The sequence below is a fragment of the Peromyscus maniculatus genome, chromosome 6, assembly GCF_049852395.1.
Source record: "Peromyscus maniculatus bairdii isolate BWxNUB_F1_BW_parent chromosome 6, HU_Pman_BW_mat_3.1, whole genome shotgun sequence".
In the NCBI taxonomy this organism is placed as follows: Eukaryota; Metazoa; Chordata; class Mammalia; order Rodentia; family Cricetidae; genus Peromyscus; species Peromyscus maniculatus.
The window spans coordinates 35,533,314-35,554,714 of NC_134857.1; the positions used below are offsets into that span (position 1 = coordinate 35,533,314).

A 21,401-nucleotide genomic window follows, 5' to 3' on the forward strand; every position below is an offset into this window, starting at 1 on the left:
AAAATTTAAAATGTAATATTTTTGTATATCCATACTAAAGAACTGTAGCATAAAAATACAAAGTTATAGTTATACTCAAAGGGGAGAGTTACCAAAAACTGTTCGGAAGACAGTAACCCCTTCCTCCATTAGGAAATATTAATATACTAGGATTTTGATGATCAGAAATAAATTAATTCATAATACATAAGTACATGATTCATACTAATATGTAAGTAAATTACTTTCCTGGTGGCAGAACATTTATATAAATGTTATTTAACATTTATATAAAATATAAAATGTCTGAAAATTTTAGACTAGCTCAGACTTCAGTTTTTAAATATACAATTCCAAACACGTTGCCAGAAAATTATATATTCCTGAAGTGAGCAAATGTTTCACATGAATACTTTTGATCCTATCTAAAATTTCCTCCAGTTCAGCTCCTGTTTATAAGCTTAGTATTATGATGAGTTTTTAGTTATTTTCACTGCAAATGTTTTTATTTTAGTATTCACTGGCATCAATGTTAGCTGGATTTGATAGATTGGCATGATGTTATTAATGCAATTCTTATGCTAGTTTCTCAGCTGACATGTTAATTTTATATTTGGACCTATATTATAACATCTATTTTCAAAAGTAATTTGAGTATAAAAGTATTTTCATAAATATATGACTGATAATCATACCTAAATATAATTATGACCCCTCAAATGACCATATGTAGGCCTGGCTATAATCTATCAACAGCATATTTAACTTAAAAAAATTGGCCTGCTGGGTGACAGTGGCGCACACTTTTAAACCCAGCACTTGGGAGGCAGAGGCAGGTGGATCTCTGTGAGTTCGTGGCCAGCCTGGGCTAGAGAGTGAGGTCCAGGAAAGGAGCAAAGCTACACAGAGAAACCCTGTCTCAAAAGACCAAAATAATAAATAAATAATTAATAATAATAATAATAATAATAATAATAATAATAATAATAATAAGACCTGGGGAGGCAGCTCACTTGTTAAAAGTACTTCTGGAGAAGCATGAGGAGTTGAATTTGGATCCCATCATTCCTGTAAAAAGCCAGGTCCAGTGGCACGTGCCTGTAATCTTGTCGTCGGAGTGGAGTTAGGAGGATCCTGGATTCTTGCTGGCCAGCTAGCCAAGCTGGACTAGTGAGCTCCAAGCTGTGAGAGACCCTGCTACAAACTAAAATGGAGAGCACAGAGGATGACGCCCGACGTTCACCTCCAGCTTTGGCGGTGAACATACCTGTACCCCCTCCCACACACAAGAAAAACAACCTGCTGCAAGAACTCAGTATTCCTGACTCTCCATTCTATTCTGAATTCAATCTACATGTTTAGAAAAGATAAGGCTTTAGGTAGACAAATATTCCTAACTTGGACAATTACCATCACTCCCACTGACAGCTCTCAGGAAAACATGCCTTACCTTCTGCTTTCAAAATAGCTTGCCAGGTGGTGGTGTTTCTAAATCTCAAAATCAATTAAGATCTCAATATTTGAATTTAAGATGCACAAACTGGCATGTTACAGTTTCACTTTCTACAATTCTTTATCAAAAGTTTCAATTTACAAGTGGTAAATTCAAAGAGTAAAAACACAGTGGTTTGGTGGTATAGTCAATATTACGAAGCCATCACCACTAACTCCGGAGAATTTCTACCTCCCTCCAAAGGGACCCGTCAGCAGTCAGCTCCCATTGCCTTGTCCCTCAGCCCCTGTAAGCTGGTACTGTGCTTCCCGTTTCCGCATGGGCTTCTCCCTCACTCTTCATAGTCAAGCCAGATGGAGCCTTTTGTGCTGGCGCCTCTCAGTCAAGACTCGTCCACACTGTAGCATGTATCCAAACTTCACTTTTTTTTTTTTTTTTTTAAAGATGTATTTATTTATTATGTATACAGCATGTATGACTGCAGGCCAGAAGAGGGCACCAGATCTCATTATAGATGGTTGTGAGCCACCATGTGGTTGCTGGGAATTGAACTCAGGACCTCTGGAAGAGCAGTCAGTGCTCTTAACCTCTGAGCCATCTCTCCAGCCCCCAAACTTCACTTTTTTTAAAAAGGGTGAATGACATTGTTTGATGAACTTTTGGATTCTCTCCACTTGGGGCAGTTATAAATACTGTCATAAATGTTTCTATTAAGGTTTTATGTTAATCCCAGCACTCAGGAGGCAGAGGCAGGCGGATCTCTGTGAGTTCAAGGCTGGCCTGGACTACAGACTGAGTTCCAGAACAGCTAGGGCTTTTACACAGAGAAACCCTGTCTCCAAAAGTAAAAAAAAAAAAAAAACTGTGTAGATGTGGTTTTCTCATTCTCTTGGCACAGTGAATTGATTAAGTCATATAGTGATCCCATTTAATTTTTTAAAAAGCCACCAAGTTGTTTTCCACACCCATTTTATGCTCTTACCAGCATGGATGACATTTCAACTTCTTCATTCTCACACTAACTTATTCCCCTTTAAAAATCATTACTATAATAGTATGTGAAACGGCGTCTCCTTGTGGCCTCAGCTTGCATTTCCCTAGTGACTACCAACATGGAAGTCTATCCAAGCAAGGGCTTGCTGGCCATTTCTGTACCTTCTTTTCATGGGCCTATTAGTCATTCTTTTGTATTTTTGGTGAAATGCTTATGCAGACTGTACAAATAAATAAAAACTCAGTCATATTGGAGTTGTACATTATATTCTCAAGTGTAATCTGCACCACAGGCCTTGTCAAATACATGCTTTGCAAAGGGTTTTCTCCATTGTTTCCTTTCCTCCTCTACCTCCACCAGCAAGAATTTTTCTGTGTAACAGCCCTGGCTGTCCTGGAACTCGCCCTGTAGACCAGGCTGGCCTCAAACTCACAGAGATCCTCTTGCCTCTGCCTCCTGAGTGCTAGGATTAAGAGTCATGCCTGGTTTTTCATTTTCTTTAAAAAAAAGTATATTAATTCTTTTGAGAATTTCATACAATGTGTTGTGATCCTATTTATTCCCCTCTCCCAGCTCCTCCCAGGCCCACCTCCACACCAACCCAATTTCATGTTCTCTCAAACCCCTTGAGTTGTGTTGTGTTGGCCAACTAATCTCGGGAGTGGGGTATGTCCTGGAGTGTGGTAAACATACCAGAGGTCACACCATTAAAGAAAACTGACTCTTCTTCTGCTCAAAAGCTAACAGTTTATCAGCTAAAGGCTGAGTGTCCACCTCCCCGTCTATGCTGGGATTTTATCTGGCTTGATTACAAGCCTTGCCCTTGAACACACATTTAAAAACATTTGATAAAGTCTATCCCCCTGCCCATTGGGTATCATTAAAAAGAAATTCTTAATTAAGAGAGAGTGTGAGTGTGGGTCTTGCTTAATGCAATAGCACAAAGATTTATAACAAGTTTTGTCTATAAAAGTTTTGGTTCTTACATTTCAGTCTCCCATCTACTTTGAGTTCATTTTTTAATATGGTTTGAGATGAGTTGGACTTAAAGTTGTTCTAGACATTTGTGAAATGATCTATTGAAGAGTCTTGGCAGCCTTATTGTTATTATTTTTTTGGTAAATGTTAACTGTGTCTATATACAGGTTTACTTATGAACTCTAAATTCCATTTTAACCACAGTCCTGGTGCATAATAGTTACCATATAAGTTTTCTGCTTTACGATTGTGGCAAAGTTATAAGCATTCAGTATAACTCACACTTCCAATTTTGATTTTGACCTTCCTTGTGGGCTTCTGACATTCTGTGCCTGTCAGTGTTGGACAGGAGCAGCAAGCCAAGCCAGCCCATAATCACCAGCACACGTTCCTGATGCTCTACTGATGCTGTGTGGTTAAGTTCTGCTATTCATATGGTTAGGAGGAGGGAATGTATTTCCAACTGGGCACTGTCATCTTACTCTGGGCTTGTCAGGATGGAACCCCATAGCAGAGCCCATCCTGGTAGCAGTACCACATTGTTCTGAGTACTGTTGTACTGTCGCTGGTTTAAAGTTTTGGCTATTCACAGTCTTGTATGTGTCTATATAAATATTAGGAGCAGTCTGTCCTTTTCTGAAAGAAAAAAGAAGGCAGATGGAATTTCATAGAGATTGCACTGGTCTGGCCACTGGGGAGTACTGCCACCTTGAATCTCCAGTTCTGCCCACATAGCATACATTCCCATGCACCAAGCCATCTTTAATTAGGTTATAGTTATGCAAATCAATACAGTCCAAAATACAAAGCCTGGCATCAGCAGACCTGAGTGTTGTATTTATGTTGGCCTTCATAACCTTCCATTTCAACATGCTTCTCAGCTTAATTCTGTACCACATCCTACCTGGACCTGGCTTCCCTCTGCTGTACTTCCTTCTGCTCAGTATTTTCCCAAAACACATCTGTGAGAAGTATAAAAAATACTACAAAGATTGTTGCTTCAGAAATAGTTTAATATATATTAAGAAAACCAGATAACAAGAAAAAATATATTTTCTCTTAGCAAACAAAATGCTAAGTGCGTCGATCTTTTTTTTCACAGTAGAAATAAATTATGCACAACGTAAGTACCTGCCTTGTATTATGCTGTTCTGATCAAAATATGCCACATATATTCATTGAAAAAACCAACAAGACAGACTGACATCACAATGGATAACATGTAGTTACTTTTGCTCTGAACAACCCTTATTAGTGTGAACACAGACAGTTTGTGGGTGGCCAGGTTAGGTGCATACTATGTGGCAAATACCCACCCTGAAACACAAGGCTTTCCACAGGCAGGCTGAGGCTGCCTGCACAGGAAGCCGCCTGAAGGGTCTCTCCCCCTCCTCCAACCTTTCAGCTGAGTGTATATTTAAACACACATACAAACGTCTGCAAGGAACGAGGCTGCAGGTACGAAAATCAGCAGAAAGGAGACGACAGCCTCAACTCTGCTTTCTTCTAACAAACCCTTTGACACTTAGCTGGGGGACAGAGACACGGGCTAGGTTCGAGAAGCTATTCATCACAAGGAAAGCAGCGAAGTCGTCCACAAAGGGACATTCATTACCAACAGCTGCAGTTTAGATGTCACATGGAACTAACTTAGACCTCGTTGTACTTAATCCTGAAATCTTCCATTTGACTTTTTGCCTCCATTTATAATCCCAAATCAGTGGGACCTTTAAGCTGCTATGCACAGGCAGCTAATGAACAAGACAACATCGCTACCTAGAGAAGAGACACAGCAGTACAGACTCAAGTCAATATTGATTTATCTCCATGTTAGCTGAGAATGAAAGAAATTGACCTACGATCTCATACAAGGAAAACTCTAATTCTCAAACTTCAAAATAAAGACTCAGATTAAAAACCCAAACCACCCTTTGTTTCCAGGCACCAAGAATCTGCAAAGGCCATAAGATCATCAGGAGAGCAGTGTCTTCACTTGCTCAGGCGTCCTGTGTAGGATGCTCTCCGGATCTTTGTATGCATTGACTGGATTCATCACAGCTGCATGAACTTCCTCATAGGCTCTGCAGACCAGCTCGGTAGACTGCTTTACAATCTGCTCCCTACAGATGAGCAAACAAAACCAGAACATGACATAACCCCAAGCACTGTAAGCTCACACATATGAATGATGCTCAATGATATGCTTCATCTCCACGCTGACCAGTTCCTACTGATGTGGGTGAGTAATTACTGTTACTAAAGTCTTCTTCATTAATAATATGTAGCCTCCAAAAGCCAGGGGGTGCATTTCATGCACTGCTTGGTCATTAGGACTAAAACAGTGCCTCACATATAAATATTCCTTGACTTAGGGTGGGCTTACATCCTGAACAAGCTAAAAACATGGGAGGAGAGAAATGCATTTAACATCCTTCCCTACCAAACACTGAAACCCAGAATACTTTAAATGTGTTCAGAACATTTAACCTTAGCTTAGAGTTGGGTCAAATCATCTGATAAAGGCAGTAAGAAATTATTTTAGTTGTCATACATGTTTATGCAACGAAACTGCCAATAACAGACAATATTCTTTAAGCTGTCTTTCTGGGATCTATGTTCTTCTTGATAATAATGCCCACAAGAATACGCTTGTAAGACTATCTACAGACACGAGGCTGTGATTTATAGGGTACAGTATGTGGATGGAAGCAGGGGAGAAGTCCACCCCAAGATGTTAGGTCAACAGTACCTGGTTCAGATCTACCTTTAGTGAGTTAAAGGAACTTGCCAATTTTTCAAATTGCTAAAGATTTGTAATTTGCAATTGCAAAGTAGGAGTCAAGAGAGAGAAGACATGTTGGTAAATGCTCTGCACACAGTGCACTGATGCTGACTCCTTTCTCCTGGGAAGGAGGACAGCACAAGGCTGATGGAGAGCAAATATGGCTCAGCAGTTCAGAGGACTTGTTCGGCCAGGGGAGGATTAGAATTCGGACCTCAGCATCCATGTAAACTGTCTGGAACCCCAACCCCAAGAAATACTGGCACAAGAAAATTTTGGGGACTGATGGCTCCAAGCTTCACCATGAACATGTAAGCTCCAGGTTCAGGGAGAGACCATGCCTCAAAGGAATAAGCAGAGAGTGACAGAAGAAGGCACTCCACTCACATTCACACCCAGATGTGCACACACAGACAGATCCTTAGGAAACTGGTTGGGAATCTACTTAGTCACATGAGGTTCATATGATCTACTGTCTAGTGAATTTTCCTATATCTAACTGAGCTTCACAACATGTACCAAAATAATGTCAACATTATTTTTCATAAATGAAACAGCCAAAACCCATTCTAGAACGGTATTTAACAACTGTTATATATACATTTGAAAACCATGTCGTCGTCCCCCCCCCCCCCCCCCCCCCCCCGCTTTGTTTTGTTCTGTTTTGCAACAAGTCAGAAGTGAGCTTTAGAAGCAGTTTCTAGCTCATCACTCAGAGCAGGATGATGATGGATGTTAGGCTGGCCACAATACTTATTACCCAAACTTCATACTTCATAATTTGCTTCAATCTGATTACAACATAAAGAATATATGGAATAAGGACTATGCTGCCACACAAAAGGTTTCAAATCAGAGTAAGGCACAAGACTATATATTAAACATTATTTTTAAAATGCTAAATAATTGGCAAAAGTAGCATACTAAAAATCTTATGTAGTAATTTAATTTTTGTTTTCAAGTCATTATAAAAATTAGTGAAATTGAGTTGTAATTCAGGCTATGTTTCTAAGCTAAATTGGCTTACAAATGTCAATAATGAACAACAGAGCTGAAAAACCACTATAGGTCTTCAAAGCCGAAACACAGATAACTAAACAAATCCAGGCCGAGAGGCCTTGCGAGGCTGTGTAGCTGGTTCCGAGCGTTGGTATGTGATAGATAGCACAGGTCTTTCCCGTGCTGCTCCGGAGGCTGAGGAGCTGCTGAGACAGGGAAGGAAGGAAAACTGAACAGCTCTGGGGAAGGTAGAGTGGAGGTGGTGGGTGAACACAGGAGCCTGGAAGTGGTCAGAGAGGAGGGGAGAAAGGCTGTGGTTCCTTCTCCCTGCCAGCCCAGCCACAGCCAGGAGCTAGAAGTGGGGCCCTGCAGTGAGCCCACGGCCAGCCCTCATTCAGAAACAAGAACTCTGACAGTGTGGGGCATGGAGTCACCACCAAGTCCACACACTCGCTCTCACTAAATGTTTCCGGTGAATTCGACATGGCGCTGTGGAGAAAAACAATACTCTGAAGGAATTCCGAGGCTGGAACTCAAGTTACAGTGTGTCGCTCATTACAGGTACCTTGACTTTTTTATATGTCCTCTACAAAGTACTGATTAGATGAATCTTTGTAGAACATCTTCAGCATTTAGACTATACTATTCAATTGACAGATGAGAGCATTTTCATGAGCTTGTCTTTGAAAAACTATATATTCATCTTAGCGTACACGCACACACCACTGCACGTGGAGGAAATGTAGTCCCTATATAAGCCTGTTGGCTATTGCATGTTAGTGGTTACTTCTGTAGTACTCACACAACTTTACCTCTGTGTATTTTGAACTCTCTATTATCCCTCCTTTTCTATTTCGAGTAGAAACTACCCTGCAGCTCACCCTTTATCTTGGAATGCCTATAGAAGTGTCTTGTCTGTGTACCATGTAAGTATCTGTCTGTGCATTATGTATCTGTCTGTCTGTGCACCACACTGTTTTTCTTCCTGCCTGGTGTCACGTTATCTCACTAATTAGCTTGAAATTATGAGAATCATATTTTGTCATCATATAGTGACAAATTATTGGTGTCTAAAATGGAACAGTTTGAGGGACTGTGTAGCTAAATCCAAAATGCTCAGGAAATCATCTCTGGCCAGCTGTGTGCTTGGGTCCTCTTAGAGGCGCGCCTCTCAGCAGTGCTGTGGAGCAAAGCACTACTTCTAGCCTGGGCATGCACTTAGATCCCTCACAGCCACGTTCACAGCTGATGGATGAAAAGCTACGCTCACAATGGTTTCCGTGGTCTGATTTTCATAAGGCTAAGAAGATTCTAAGCAGCAGAGGGACTGGACGTCCATAGTGAGATAGTGTTCTCCAGACACAGGAGGGTCGCTAGCTGCTCCTATGAACTCATGGTGGCAAGGACTGCATGCATAAGTCCTGTACAAGGTCAAGCCAGCCAAGCCAGCATGGACAGCAGAGGAACACACTAAGCAAACTCCCAAGAACTACTGGCAATTGATGGCTGCTGGGGAAGGGAAAAAACCACACATGCATGTATGAAATGTTCAATATTTAAAGATTATAAAAATGGAGGAAAATGTTATTTTAGTAAAAGGTGTGGTCATTTATAAAGTTAGACCACTAACCACCTGGTGGCTCTGCTACCATGAAATCTTGGGATTAGTTTACTAAATGGTGTTCTAATCTATTCAAGCTAATTTTCAAAAATCAGAAAACTCAGCTCTTAAGTGGATATAAAGATGAATATGTCACAATCCTAATTCATGTCAACACGGAAACTCCTAATGGTAAATAAAGCTGGTCACAGAATACTTTGCTAAACCAGACAACACACACCCAGGATGGTGTGGCCTCAGGCCATTTATAGGTACCGAGAAGGAAGGCTCAAATAAAACAAGTTGCGTCTAAGCAGGCTAATGTGCTATGGTACAAGGAGAATCATGACCTTTGGACTATCTTTTTAAGCACAGACTCTTTTGCTTAACATAGCTACACAGTTTGAGACTTTTAAGCTCCAAAGAGCAGAGTCAAGTAAAGGGTCACCTCCTCCACCAGTCTCTCTTGTGGGGCAGGGAAGCGGTCAGAATGACACCAAAAGATCAATCTAGTAACTCTCCAACGTTGTCTCACAGTTAGAGAACAGCTGGCCACACCATGGGTCACACAGCAAATAGAATAATCATGGAGCTAACTTACCATGAGAAAACTGAGGGACTGAGTCTTCTTCACTTTACATTTTTACCCAAAGGCAGTGCATTTGGTTCCCTGTACTTCAAAATGCTGAACTTTAAGATATTGTTTACCCAGTTACAAACATCAAAATTTCAAAACTCTTAATACAGACAGATCACTATGGACACGCACAGAGAAATCATTCTCATTAAAATATGCTCATGTAAATTGGTTGTATTTTAAGCAGTTATTTAAAGCACCAAGCTACCAAATGAATCGCTTGCTCCGAGAATCAGGGAGCTTGTTAATCAGCACTTAGGATTCTTGTTGCCTAACAACCTGGTCCAACTGCAGCATTACCAGAAATCTACTGTTCCTAAAAATAGCTTCTTTCCATGTTCAGGTTCTGCGATCACTAAAGTGAGCTTTCATGAGGTGTAACTAAATGCACACCAGGAGAAAGGCTTCAACAGTGAAGGGCTGTGAAGACACGAAATTGAGGAATCATAAGAGTGTTGGTGTGTATAGCTTTTGTGTTGTTGGTTTGGTTTTGTGTTTTGAGAGAGGGTCTCTTATGCAGCTCTGGCTGGTCTGGAACGTGTTATTTAGACCAGGCTAGCCTGAAGCCTGCAGAGATCTGGCTAGCCTGGCCTGTGACACCACTCATGGCTCCGTAAGTGTGAACAAATGTCCTCCAGACTGTACTTCCTGCTCTTCGGCTTGCTGTTAGCCATGAGCACCAGCACCCTTTATGAACCGACCCTATCATCACCAGCGTCTGTTTCTCATGCTAGCGCCTGCTCTAACTGCACTGGTGTCGACACAGCTAGTGCAGGTTATTGTGATGAGTGCTGCCATGGCCTGGCTTCCATCAGCCTTTTGATTGTAAACTGTCTTCTGTAATACATCACTCCGGGTGGATGTCTTACAGACAGCAGGCACCAGGCTACGCTTTTTCATTCGCTCAGAGGGATTCCTTCCTGCCTTTCCACTGGCGCACACGGTCTTCTACCAGGCTGGACTTCCACCTGTTGTCTTGCTGTCTGTCTCTTCCTGTTTCATTTGCATTTGTCTCCTTCTTTCCTTGTTTGCTTCAGAGGGTGCTGTAGGTCTCCTGTTTATCCTCCAACAGTACTGCACACCGCATTGATAATTCAGAGGTCTACACCATCACAACACTACACTTCTATTTCCCTCTACATCAGTGGTTCTCAACCATGGGTCACAACCTCTTTGGGGACAAACAACCCTCACAGGGGTCACCTAAGCCCACTGGAAAACATAGATATTTACATTATAATTTATTACAGGAGCAAAATTACAGTTAAGAAGTAGCCAGGAAGTAATTTTATGGTTGGGGGTCACCACACCATGAGGAACTGAATTAAAAGGTCACAGCATTAGGAAGGTTGAGAACCACTGCTCTAAATGCTCCTTTAAATGGTCCACTAACTCACTTTCAGTCTTCATTACTCTGAGGTTATGTTCCTCGATATCCTTTTTCTTCATTCTGAAGAGTTTCTTTTATTATCTCTTATAGTGCAGTATGCTGGTGTTTATGCAGATGATATGATGTATTAATTTGCTATTAGCTTTCAAGGTTTTTGTTTTGTTTTGTTTTTTGGTATGATTTTTGGTTTACAGGGGCTAGGAATTGAACCCAGGGTTGCAAACACCATAAGTAAGCTCTCTACCACTTTAGTTCAGCATGCTAAAAAAACGACACCCCATTGTCTTCTAGCTGTATTGTTTCCAATAGTGTTCAGTTCCTAGGAACACTAACTCTTCCCGTTGGCTGCTCTAAGATGATTCTATTTATAACCGCCTTTTGATGATCTGACGACAGACCACCCTTGTGCAATGTCTCTGTTCGGGTTTCTGTAGCTTACTGGGTACGTGGATTCATAGTTTGCACACATCTGGAGAAAGTTCTTGCATTAATTTGTTTTGTTCCAATAACGTGACACTCCTATCACGTATAACTGAATGTACACACATATGTGTGCATGGGAGAGAGGTGGGGGCCTCTTAGTACTACCTCACATCTGCCTCCCTCCCCCTTTAGTCTGCTGGTCTTTCCTTTAGGAAGGATGAATGCCTCATTTTACATTCTGTACCTGTAAGTACAAGGGCAGCACTCTCACTTGGGAACATTTCCTTCCAGCTCGATAAGCACTGTCTCTGGGTCTGTTTCTAGTCATGGATCTTTTTTCTCCTTTGGGTTCACACTTGCCTGCTCCTAAGCAGTGCTGGGTGTTCCTCCAACTCTGGGTGCATGTCTTTAGTGTGATGCTTGCAGTCGTCCTTCAGAGTGCTGAGTTCTATTTGAAAGGTAGTCAGCTGAGGTTAAGAGGAGCGTGGCATTTACTATGAGTTTCAGGCAGCCCTGACTGCAGGACTCCATCAACCCACCTGTAACTTACTTTGAAGGTCTGGGCTCTCTGAGGTCTCTAGAATGTTGTCCAGGCTAAAGCTGCTTTCCAGCTTATAGGTTTCCAGAAGGTATTCTTTCACTCATGTTTATTTTCTTTTTCTCAATTAAAAACTTGTTTTAGTTTTGTTTATATAGGTTATTTGTTTAGACAGATAATGAACACAAGTGCTAGTTATAAGAAAAACAGGTCCCACTTCCTTCAAATCAAAAAGAAAACAATTTTTTCACTGAATTCATGCTTTTACTTTTAATAAATATAAGAAAAAAATGTAAGAAAGAAACTGACCCTACAAAACAGTTCTTCAATCACATACACTTAACTGTGCTGCGTGCTCATTAGGAACATGTGTCCCCCTGCCCTTGTTAAGCCACTTATGGAACGCAAGCTGACACCGACACAGTCATAATTCGGTCTCTACGGTGCATGAGGTGAACACGGAGTCCCGCATCCAAGACAACAGCGGCTTTCTAATTTACCCAAAGGGAAAAAGGAAAACTTCCTTAAAACCACTTAAGTTTTCTATTTCTCTCTTCACTTTCTAGACAGCTTTACTTCCTGGTCCCTTAAATCTGCTCAATATTTTCCTTCAAGACTGAATATCCAATCAAAAAAATCTCCTTTGAAAGCCAAGCCTTAAGATAAAAAGAGAGTGGAGCACTGTGCCTATCTCAGGGGACTCAGCGCCTAGGGACAATCCAGCTCAGAACAGAGCACGACCAGGGCAGGCAGGCAGGTGTGAGGAGGATGCTTCCCAGGAACTCACAACAGAGCACTAACGGGACAGGGCAGGTGTGAGAAGGATGCTTCCCAGGAACTCACAACAGAGCACTAACGGGACAGGGCAGGTGTGAGAAGGATGCTTCCCAGGAACTCAGAACAGAGCACTAAGGATGCTTCCCACTACAATTCTGGTGCACATCGAGCTTTGCTTCATGTCAAACCACGTCACCTTGTCTGCTCACTGCTGTAGCCCTGGCTGCCTTGTTTACCTATTTCTGGAGTTCCAGCTTCAGGAAACAGACCAGCAATATGCTGACTTTGACACTGCATCTTTTGAGGAGTTTGCAGTGTTTCTTCAAGTTCAGAAGCTATTTTCTACATTCTTAATAAAAATGTTGCTCTTAATTTAAGTGACATTTCAGACTTACTTCCATAAATGATATGTGGTTTAACCCCTAACCACTAGTCTGGTACATTGAAAGTACTTAATTCTTACCTGGTAGAATAGAAAGAAAAAGATGCAGATTTATTATTGCCTAATCTCCTACTTGTAGAGAGTTTTATTTGTATTTTTCTTAAAACCAAGGATGCCAAGATATAATAGAATCACCTGCTACTTGTAACTGTACTGTTACAGTGTCTTAGGGTATGAGATGGGTCTAAAAAGTAGTTTCCTTGTCTTGAACACACTAGCAATAAACATGACGGCTTGACGTACAATTTTTCACTTGGTCATGCTAAGAAAGCACACACACTCAGCAAAAAACTCAATACGGCAACACTTGAACTTTGAACTTTTCCCAGGTTGGCAAGATGCTTCCTTGTATGCTCTGATGTTGAGTAGAAAGCCATGCCCTGGCATCATGGTAGTGTGGACCATGTGCCCTGGCAGCCATGCTAGTGTGGGCCCATGTGTACACTGCTTCAAACTATGATGTTCAGGTCTATTAACTGAACTTTAACTTAAGAGGAGTTTACCAGGATGGATGTATCCCCATTCCAAATCAAGAAGACATCTATAATATTTCATAGTTTTAGATCTACAGAAAACTAGTAAGAAGCAAAGTAGTCCACAAAATAGTCATCCACACTGCAAAGAATGTGTGACAGAATCCATATTATCAACATTGCCTTGACACGTTTAGAATAAAAAGGAATTTGGCATCTTGTCTATGTAACTCAAATTGTAGTCACAGCAATTTAAAGTCATTAGCAAAATAAGCTATATATTAATGAGAGATTTTGGAGGAAAATACAGATAAGGAATAAGTATTGCCAACGTTAATGCCTTGGTGGTACTAAGGCAGGAAAAACACTGAAAACTATTGCTCTTCAAAAGCAAATGTCTCAGTCTTATTAATAACTAATTTTTAAGAAAAATATCTGATGTTTAAACAGTTATGAATCTCTCCCACCTCCTTCGGAGCAGACACTTACTTCACTGTGGCGCTGAGTAGGAAGTTCAGCTGTGGCATCAGCAGGTGGTCTGGGGCTGAGAGGTAGCGGTCAAACTGAGCCTGAGAGAAGAAAGGGACATGAAATGTATGGACTGGCCAAGGAGCTATCAAACAGCCACTTGGGGGAGGCTTAAGACTTCAGAAAACCTCCCATTACAACTGTCTAGGGACTTTTATTCAAATGAGCATTTCCTAAAACGTTATAACTGAAACACCCTAGAACTGTCTGTATTAACTTACCTGGACCTAGGTTTGGAAAGGTTGGCAAGGCATAGTGGTTAGTCAAAGAGTTTACATGTCACTTTCATTTTATGTGTGTATGTTATTGTGTGCACATGTGTTTGTGGGTGCCTGCGTACAAGAGGACAGAGGACAACTTTGGGCATTGCTCTTCAGGTACCATTCATCTTTTCTTTCCCTCCAAGACAATGTCTCTAATAGCCTAGAATTTGCCAAATGGGCGGCGAGCCTGGCTAGTGAGCCTGGCTAGTGAGCCCCAAGGATCCTGCTAGCTCTCTCCCTCCTCCTCCCAGCACTGGATTACAGGCACGCACCACCACACCTGGCTTTGAAGTGGGTTCCGGGAACCAAACTCAGGCTCTGATGCTTACCTAACAAGCACTTTACTGACGGAGCCAACCCAACCTTAAAACTAACTTTCTAAGAAACTTGGGCCTTTTTAAGTGAATCTGAAATTCATTCACCGTCATTAGAAATTTTAAACATGAAATCTCAGTTTGCCAGTCCAGTTTTCACTTGGTGTACATGCTATGACTGTCACTTCTACGTGGGGTCTTTACCATGATGTAACGAACCCATCCATCTCACTTAGGACTCTGAACTCTCGACTGTCTTAGCAGCAACGCTGCCAGGTCTGCTGTCTCTTCTGCACGGCCGTTATTTTACAAGACTTTCGTTACGTTGGGTCCTGATGGTTAATTTCAATCACCTGTGTGGCAGGACCTGGAATCACCTGGCCGAGTCTCAGTGATGGACTATCTAATTAGGTTGGGCTGTGGCCATGCCTGTTAGAAATGCTCTTAACTGGGTTGTGAGAAGACCCACACTGAGTCTGCACAGTATCATTTCATGGGGTAGGACGACATGAAAAGCAGAGAGGAGCTGGATGTGTACACATTCATTGCTCTCTTCTGACTATGGGCTGCAGTGGCCAGCCGCTTCAAATCCCCATCAAGACAGATGGTACCTTTAACTGTGAGTTAAAACAAACCCCCTTTCCCTTCATTTTGTCAGAGTATCTTATCATAGCTATGGGAAAAGAAACTAAGACAGCAATATGTAGGGCATCTCCACTCTCAGAATTATTCATCAGAGTCCATTCATTGTGTTATCTGAAGAGCTCAGGACAGATGATAACTGCAGTAGGCCGGCCTCCAGGCTCTGGAAGCTGATTCCTAGATGAATCAGTTACAGCAACAGTCCTGCTGTGAAACTTGCAGAGGCATCATCACCTTATAACTGACAGGGCTACGTGACTTACAAGTCATGCCATGGGGAGAAATGCACCGAACATATATGCGTATCTATGATGCTTGCACAGAACCAACAGTACAGAAGAGCATGCTACCCAAAGTGGTGCTCATACTGAAAGGAAGGGGTAAGTTTTGTGTGTGTGTTGTGGATGGGTGTGGATTGCTGTGTGATGAGTGTATGTATGTGTGTTTGGAAGTATACATGAATGTATAAGTGTGTCAATGACTGAATGCATGAATTTGAGTCTTTATGTGTATGAGTGCACACGTGTGTATCCGTACATGCATGAGACTGTAAATATGTTTGAGTGCATATGATTGTGAGTGCATATGAGTGTGAATGTGTCAGTGTGAATGTACTTAAGTATACATGTGTCTGTGAATGTGTATCAGTGAGGTTACGAATGAGTATGTGTGTGTTCATGTGTGTGACTGTGTCGTAGTATACATGTGAATGTGTGTTTGTACATGTTGTACAGTGCTGGGGACTGAACACAGGACTGCCTGCATGCCAGGAAAGCATTCTACTGTTACAACTGAAGCTGTTCACATGGAAAGAAAGTATGAACTAAAGGTTTTGTGAATCTCATGCTGAAGAGTAATACACCATTCTAAAACAGGAATCCAGGCTCAGTTAGCATCCCAGAAAAAAAAATCCCAAGTTTAAACCAGGAATCTTGGCAACAAAAGTCTACTTCACAGCCTAACTTCACATCAGACTAGGAAGCAGACTCTGAAAATGAAGAAATCCTACACTGCTCTAGTGGTGACTTGAGCGAGGTCTGACGGAAGAGAACAACAACTGGTGAATCCCGGTCAGAGCTGGTAAGAGGAGCAGACACACGGGAGCTACAGGGCCCATCAAGAGACAAACTGTCACCCGGGCCATCATCACCACAGAACACCGCGGCCAGCCCCGCCTCAGGAAATCCAACTTGAAAGGCTTCGTCATGCACTCACCATTGCAGCCTTCAGTGCCACAGAGTCCAGGCTGGGCAAACTGGCCAAAGCGCCCTATAAAAAGTTATGAAAAAGGTCTATTAGAAGACTGCCCACGTTCAGGAATCACGTAGCTGCTTCCAAAGCAGCGTGTTTTCTCTTAACTGCGTAATCGTAGGGCCATAAATGAGGAGCAGAACCACACATTTATCAATAGGAGAATACCACTGCACATGCAAGAAAAGCAGGCACAGCACTTGGAGGATGCTGGTGAGGTGTGGAGACCACGGTGTTTTAGGGAACAGAACTGTGAGGATCTGATTCCACGTCAGTTAGCTACAGAAACACAGAAGGGCGAAGACTGTGAAGTCCTGCCTTTTTAAGGCAGATTACTTTTTGGTTTGCTCCTCATTTTTTTTTTAATTAACATTTCCCCCCCCCCCCGCTTTTTTTACATACTGACCAGTTTCCCTCTCCTCTCCACCCCTCCCACTTCTATCTACCCCCTCCCCTCCCACTCCTCCTGTCTCCACTCAGAAAGGGGCAGGACCAGACTCCTCCCCCTGCATCAAGGCTGGGTGAGGTGATCCAGCATGGGGAACGGGTTCCCAAAAGCCAGCTAGGCACCAGGGACAAGTCCTGATCTCACTGCTAGGAGCCTTACAAACAGACTAAGCTACACAACTGTCACACACGCAGAGGGCCTAGGTTGGTCCCATGGAGACTCCCTAACTGTTGGTCAGAGTCCATGTGCTCCCAGGAGCTCAGGCCAGATGTCTCTGTGGGTCCCTCCATCGTGACCTTGACCCCCTGGCTCCTACAATGCCCGCCCCTGTCTTCAGGAGGATTTCCAGCTGCCCCTCATTTATCTACTCTCACTGCAGAAAAGAGAACACACTTTTCTCTGGAAGCAGCTACATGATTTTCTGAACTTGGGCAATCTTCTAACCTTACTTTGTGTTAGGTTTCCCGCCTCTCTAGGACCTATTACTATTGGGATTCTGTAAGATCATTTTAGCCCAGAACATTTCCCTTTACTGATCTGCTCAATTAGATGGAGGATAATATTACCTGTACAGCAATCTACACACTTATTTGTCTGAAAATGAAATGGGACTTTAAAAAGTCATCAGTGTGAACATCTTGTACACTTTATAATACTCATTTGTTTATTTATATCTTGTGATACTAATTCCTCACATATTTTCATTACTTCTAACCGAGAATTATTTGCATTTTCAGGCACTCTCCTGACCCTATGACAGACACTATGATTAGCCCTGTCTCAGCAGAGGATGTAAACATAGAGAGCCAAGATGAAAATCTAGAGTCCATCTCCAGAAGCCACCCCCAAGCTGCCCTTTGCTAGGGCAAGTGGTGCTCACCTGTTCAGGTTTATGCTGCTGTACAGTATTGTAAATGTAGCTCAAGCCAACGCGAGTCAAAACGTAAGAGGCTTGCTCGTTTATAAGAGTGTCCAAATGGGCTTCAATCTAAAGTCAAGTGCAGCAGGAAAAGCATTTCAGAAGAGAACTAACAGTGGCAGCAGTAAAAGCAGAGCATGCTGGAACCTCGTCACGGCCTTGTCTTGGTGTGGCCCAGATCATGGGACCCAAGGCAGCCTCCACAACAGACTTTTCTTCCCTCTGAGAGAAATCCTCTTACTTAAAAAGTTACAACTAAAGAGGACTCCAGGACTGGCCACTAGCTAAGGTGTGGAGCCCACAAAGGTTTCCTAGTGAGAGCTGAGCTTGCTTTACACAACAGGGCTGCATTAGGGACGGCTGGACCACGTGCAAGGTCATCATCAGGTGTCTGGGATAGTCTGCACTTGGCTGTGCTGGGAGAGGTCTTTACCTCACCCTTCAGTAGAGACAGAAGGGGCTGGTGGGTTGAGACCCAGGCCCTCCCGAGGCTATCCTGTGTTTTTTGTCTCTCTCTCTCTCCTTCTATCTACAAATTCCTCATTTCTCCCTGCTCAAGAGCATCCTGGGGCGTAAGAGTGAGCTAGCCTCCCTCACTAGGGAAGATGGGTTGCTTCTCAGCTATTTCAAAAGCAGAACTCAAACAAAAGTCACAACAACCATGTAAAACAAAATTACTCAGGGATAATACGGGCTTGAAGGCTACATTCTGAGCCTTCTCTACATTCCCTGGCCAGTTCAATGTCTGAAGAACCCTGGTGGGAATTGGAGCTGCAGTTGAGGAATGGGGTGCCTGAAGGAAAGCACCCCATTGCTCTTCCCATTTGCCAGGTTCCCCCCTTCCCTTCCACACCACCCAGTGGCCCCAGTTTTACCCATTTATTTGCCAATGACACAGAGCCCCCGCCAGCTCTCATTTCTGTCAGCACATGAGAACCTGCCCAGTTCAAGTGACTCCAATACCTGTATTCCTAACACTAAGAAGCCTACTACAGTCTTCTTTTTAATGAAAATACCCAAGGAAGTACAATTAAAAATCCTACTTCTTGGATTTATTGAAAACAAAAATAATAATAAATAAAATTAATTTGTTCAAATATAAGCATTTAATGAAAGTGAAAAGGAAACTAGTTAATGCCAACAACCACATTAGTCACCTGGAGGAAAAACAGAAGACAGAGCAAGTATCAAAGACACAGGCTGAAGAGAGAGAATAAACTGGAGAACAGATCCATGATAGGAAATGAAACAAAAACAAGATCTCCAGACGATAAGACAGGAACACATAGAGAAATGGTTAAAAAAAAAAATTGAGTAAATGAAAGGTTTAAATCTTCAAACTGAAATGGCTCTCAAACATCTAAGATGGAAATAACAGGAAAAGAGAAACACCTGAACATTCTGGGGAAATACGTGAACCCAAAGGAATATCCTTACAGGCTTCTAGGTGGAGAGGCTGCTCCAAACCGGAGCCCGAGACTCCCTGCTGTCACCAGAATGCTGGGGAAAGCTAAGTGAGAAGATGCCTGGGCACCCAGAACCCTCCATCAGTCCATCAACATACACTGTGTCTCTGGAGGACCCCGATGAACCATGACAACCCTTGGGTGCCTCCAGAAGTATGTGTGCAGAGTCCTGCTAAAACATCAGATGTGGGTAGGGAGAATACGGACCCTGGACAAACTAACAAACTTCAGTTAACAGATACTGAACTTGGTGCCGTGCAGAAAATGTACAGAACACTGAGGACAGACACATGTGACTGCTGGTAAGCAAGATTTAAATTTGGATTGGTGACAAATATAAAAACATGAAGTACATCAGTCCATGGAAATAGTTTAATCATTGTCTCTTACATGGCTCAGCTAGCAACAGCATTTGTGGGGACAGCATTTCAACACAGCAGTGTGGAAAAGTTTAACTGCACTGGAAAGGAGAAAACTCGGGGTAAGTAAGGCAATCTCGTGTCTGAGCGTCTATGTGTGGAGATCATGAAAGCTGAGGAGATCATGAGGCAGGAGGATGAGTCGTGAGGAAGGTGGGACACAGAGCAGTAAGACATGAAATGAGCAGATGAGCAGGAGGGACCTAGGGGGAACGGAGCTAACTGCGGGAGGGGGGGGGGGCAATGAGGAAGGGAAGGAAGACCACAGTGTAACACGTACTTATGCAGATGCTATCATGAAACCCATTATTTGTGTGCTAACCTAAAAACTGATTAAAAAGAAAAAACCAAGCCTCTCCAAGGGGCATATAATACAAGTATATGAGCTACCAATAAAAATTCCAAAAGAAATGACATCCAGGGAGATGAATGGGAGAGGTTCAGGGCTGCCTTTTACAACTCCAAAATTATTAAGACTTTATGATTATGGTCATTCTCAAATGTTTTTAAATGAATTAGAAACTAGAAAACTTGGATGTATCAAAAGCCACGCCTCAGAAAAACAGAAGGCAACAAATCGAATTTCACTGTGCCCACTTCCAGACACTTTGCTTTAGCCCTGTTCCCTTGAACATTGCATCTACTGGTATCAGAACCCGAGGACTTGGTGTGGGAGGCCGGCTCCCACCTTTTCATGGGTTCTTGTGAGGAGGAGAGAGGGCTAAGACACTTTTAGATAGAAAGATACTGGAGAGGAGAAAGACAGAAACACAGATAGCTTCAAGAGGACCTGGGTCAATACCCAATGGCCTTTTCCATTTATTCAAAAGGGCTTTTTATAACAATGCCAAGGGGTGGGCAAAAGACCTCCCCCTTTCTAGATCAAAGCACACCGCACAGCCAAGTGCAAACACCTGGAAACCATGCCCATGGTCAAATCATCCCCTTATGCAGCCCTGCTGGGTAAAGCAAGCTCAGATTCTCGGACCCTGAGTAAGTCTCACTAAGAAACCTCTGTGCATCTCCACAGTTAGATACCTTATGAATGGCTTTAACTTAGCCATCATACAGACTTTTGAGAGACACAAGCTGGCTTATGAGAACAGTGACTGTTAAACCATAGCGTTTTGCTTAATACTGCTTTACACACAGATAAAGTGTGTCTGGCCTCTGTAACACAAGTTATACCAGCTACACAGCCTGTGAATCAATCCGTAACCATTTCACATTCTGGCTTCTTTAAAGCTGAAAACCAAAATTGCGCGCGCGCGCGCGCGTGTGTGTGTGTGTGTGTGTGTGTGTGTGTGTACATCCTTCAGACAAACTGCCTTAAGGAATTCATGAAGTTAGGCCATCAACATTTGTCCAAAAACTAGTAACTTAAACCTATCACATTAAAAAATCAAAATCACAGAGACGCCACTTTCTAGCAAACTACCTGAAACTGAAGCATTTCCAGGCGCCTGTCCGTGAATTCAAACAGAGCCAGTGTTGTCTTCATCATGTACAGTGAGTTGACCATGAACGTGGCCATGTCAGCTGTGCCTAAATTGCTGGCTGAAACTGTACACATCTGGAGGAGAGGATCCAAGACACACGACAAAACCTGTAAATGAAAAGGAAATGAATTCTTATTTCTTAGTCAGGACATGGTCCTGGGTTTATAGCCTTTCAGAATTAACGCCA

General features: G+C 42.5%; 1 protein-coding gene across 1 annotated transcript in view; it reads right to left on the reverse strand.

Annotated features, from left to right (window-relative positions):
• Positions 1-4,396: 4,396 nt before the first annotated feature.
• The window catches only part of Cog6 (component of oligomeric golgi complex 6), a 49,073-nt gene continuing 32,068 nt past the window's right edge, over positions 4,397-21,401 (reverse strand). Inside the window, exons 15-19 of the mRNA XM_006977585.4 lie at positions 21,154-21,321; positions 17,792-17,899; positions 16,428-16,481; positions 13,955-14,034; positions 4,397-5,524 (exon numbers count right to left, since the gene is read on the reverse strand). Of these exons, the coding sequence (XP_006977647.1) occupies positions 5,377-5,524; positions 13,955-14,034; positions 16,428-16,481; positions 17,792-17,899; positions 21,154-21,321 (558 nt within the window). The 3' untranslated portion in view covers positions 4,397-5,376. The remainder of the gene's footprint in view (positions 5,525-13,954; positions 14,035-16,427; positions 16,482-17,791; positions 17,900-21,153; positions 21,322-21,401) is intronic.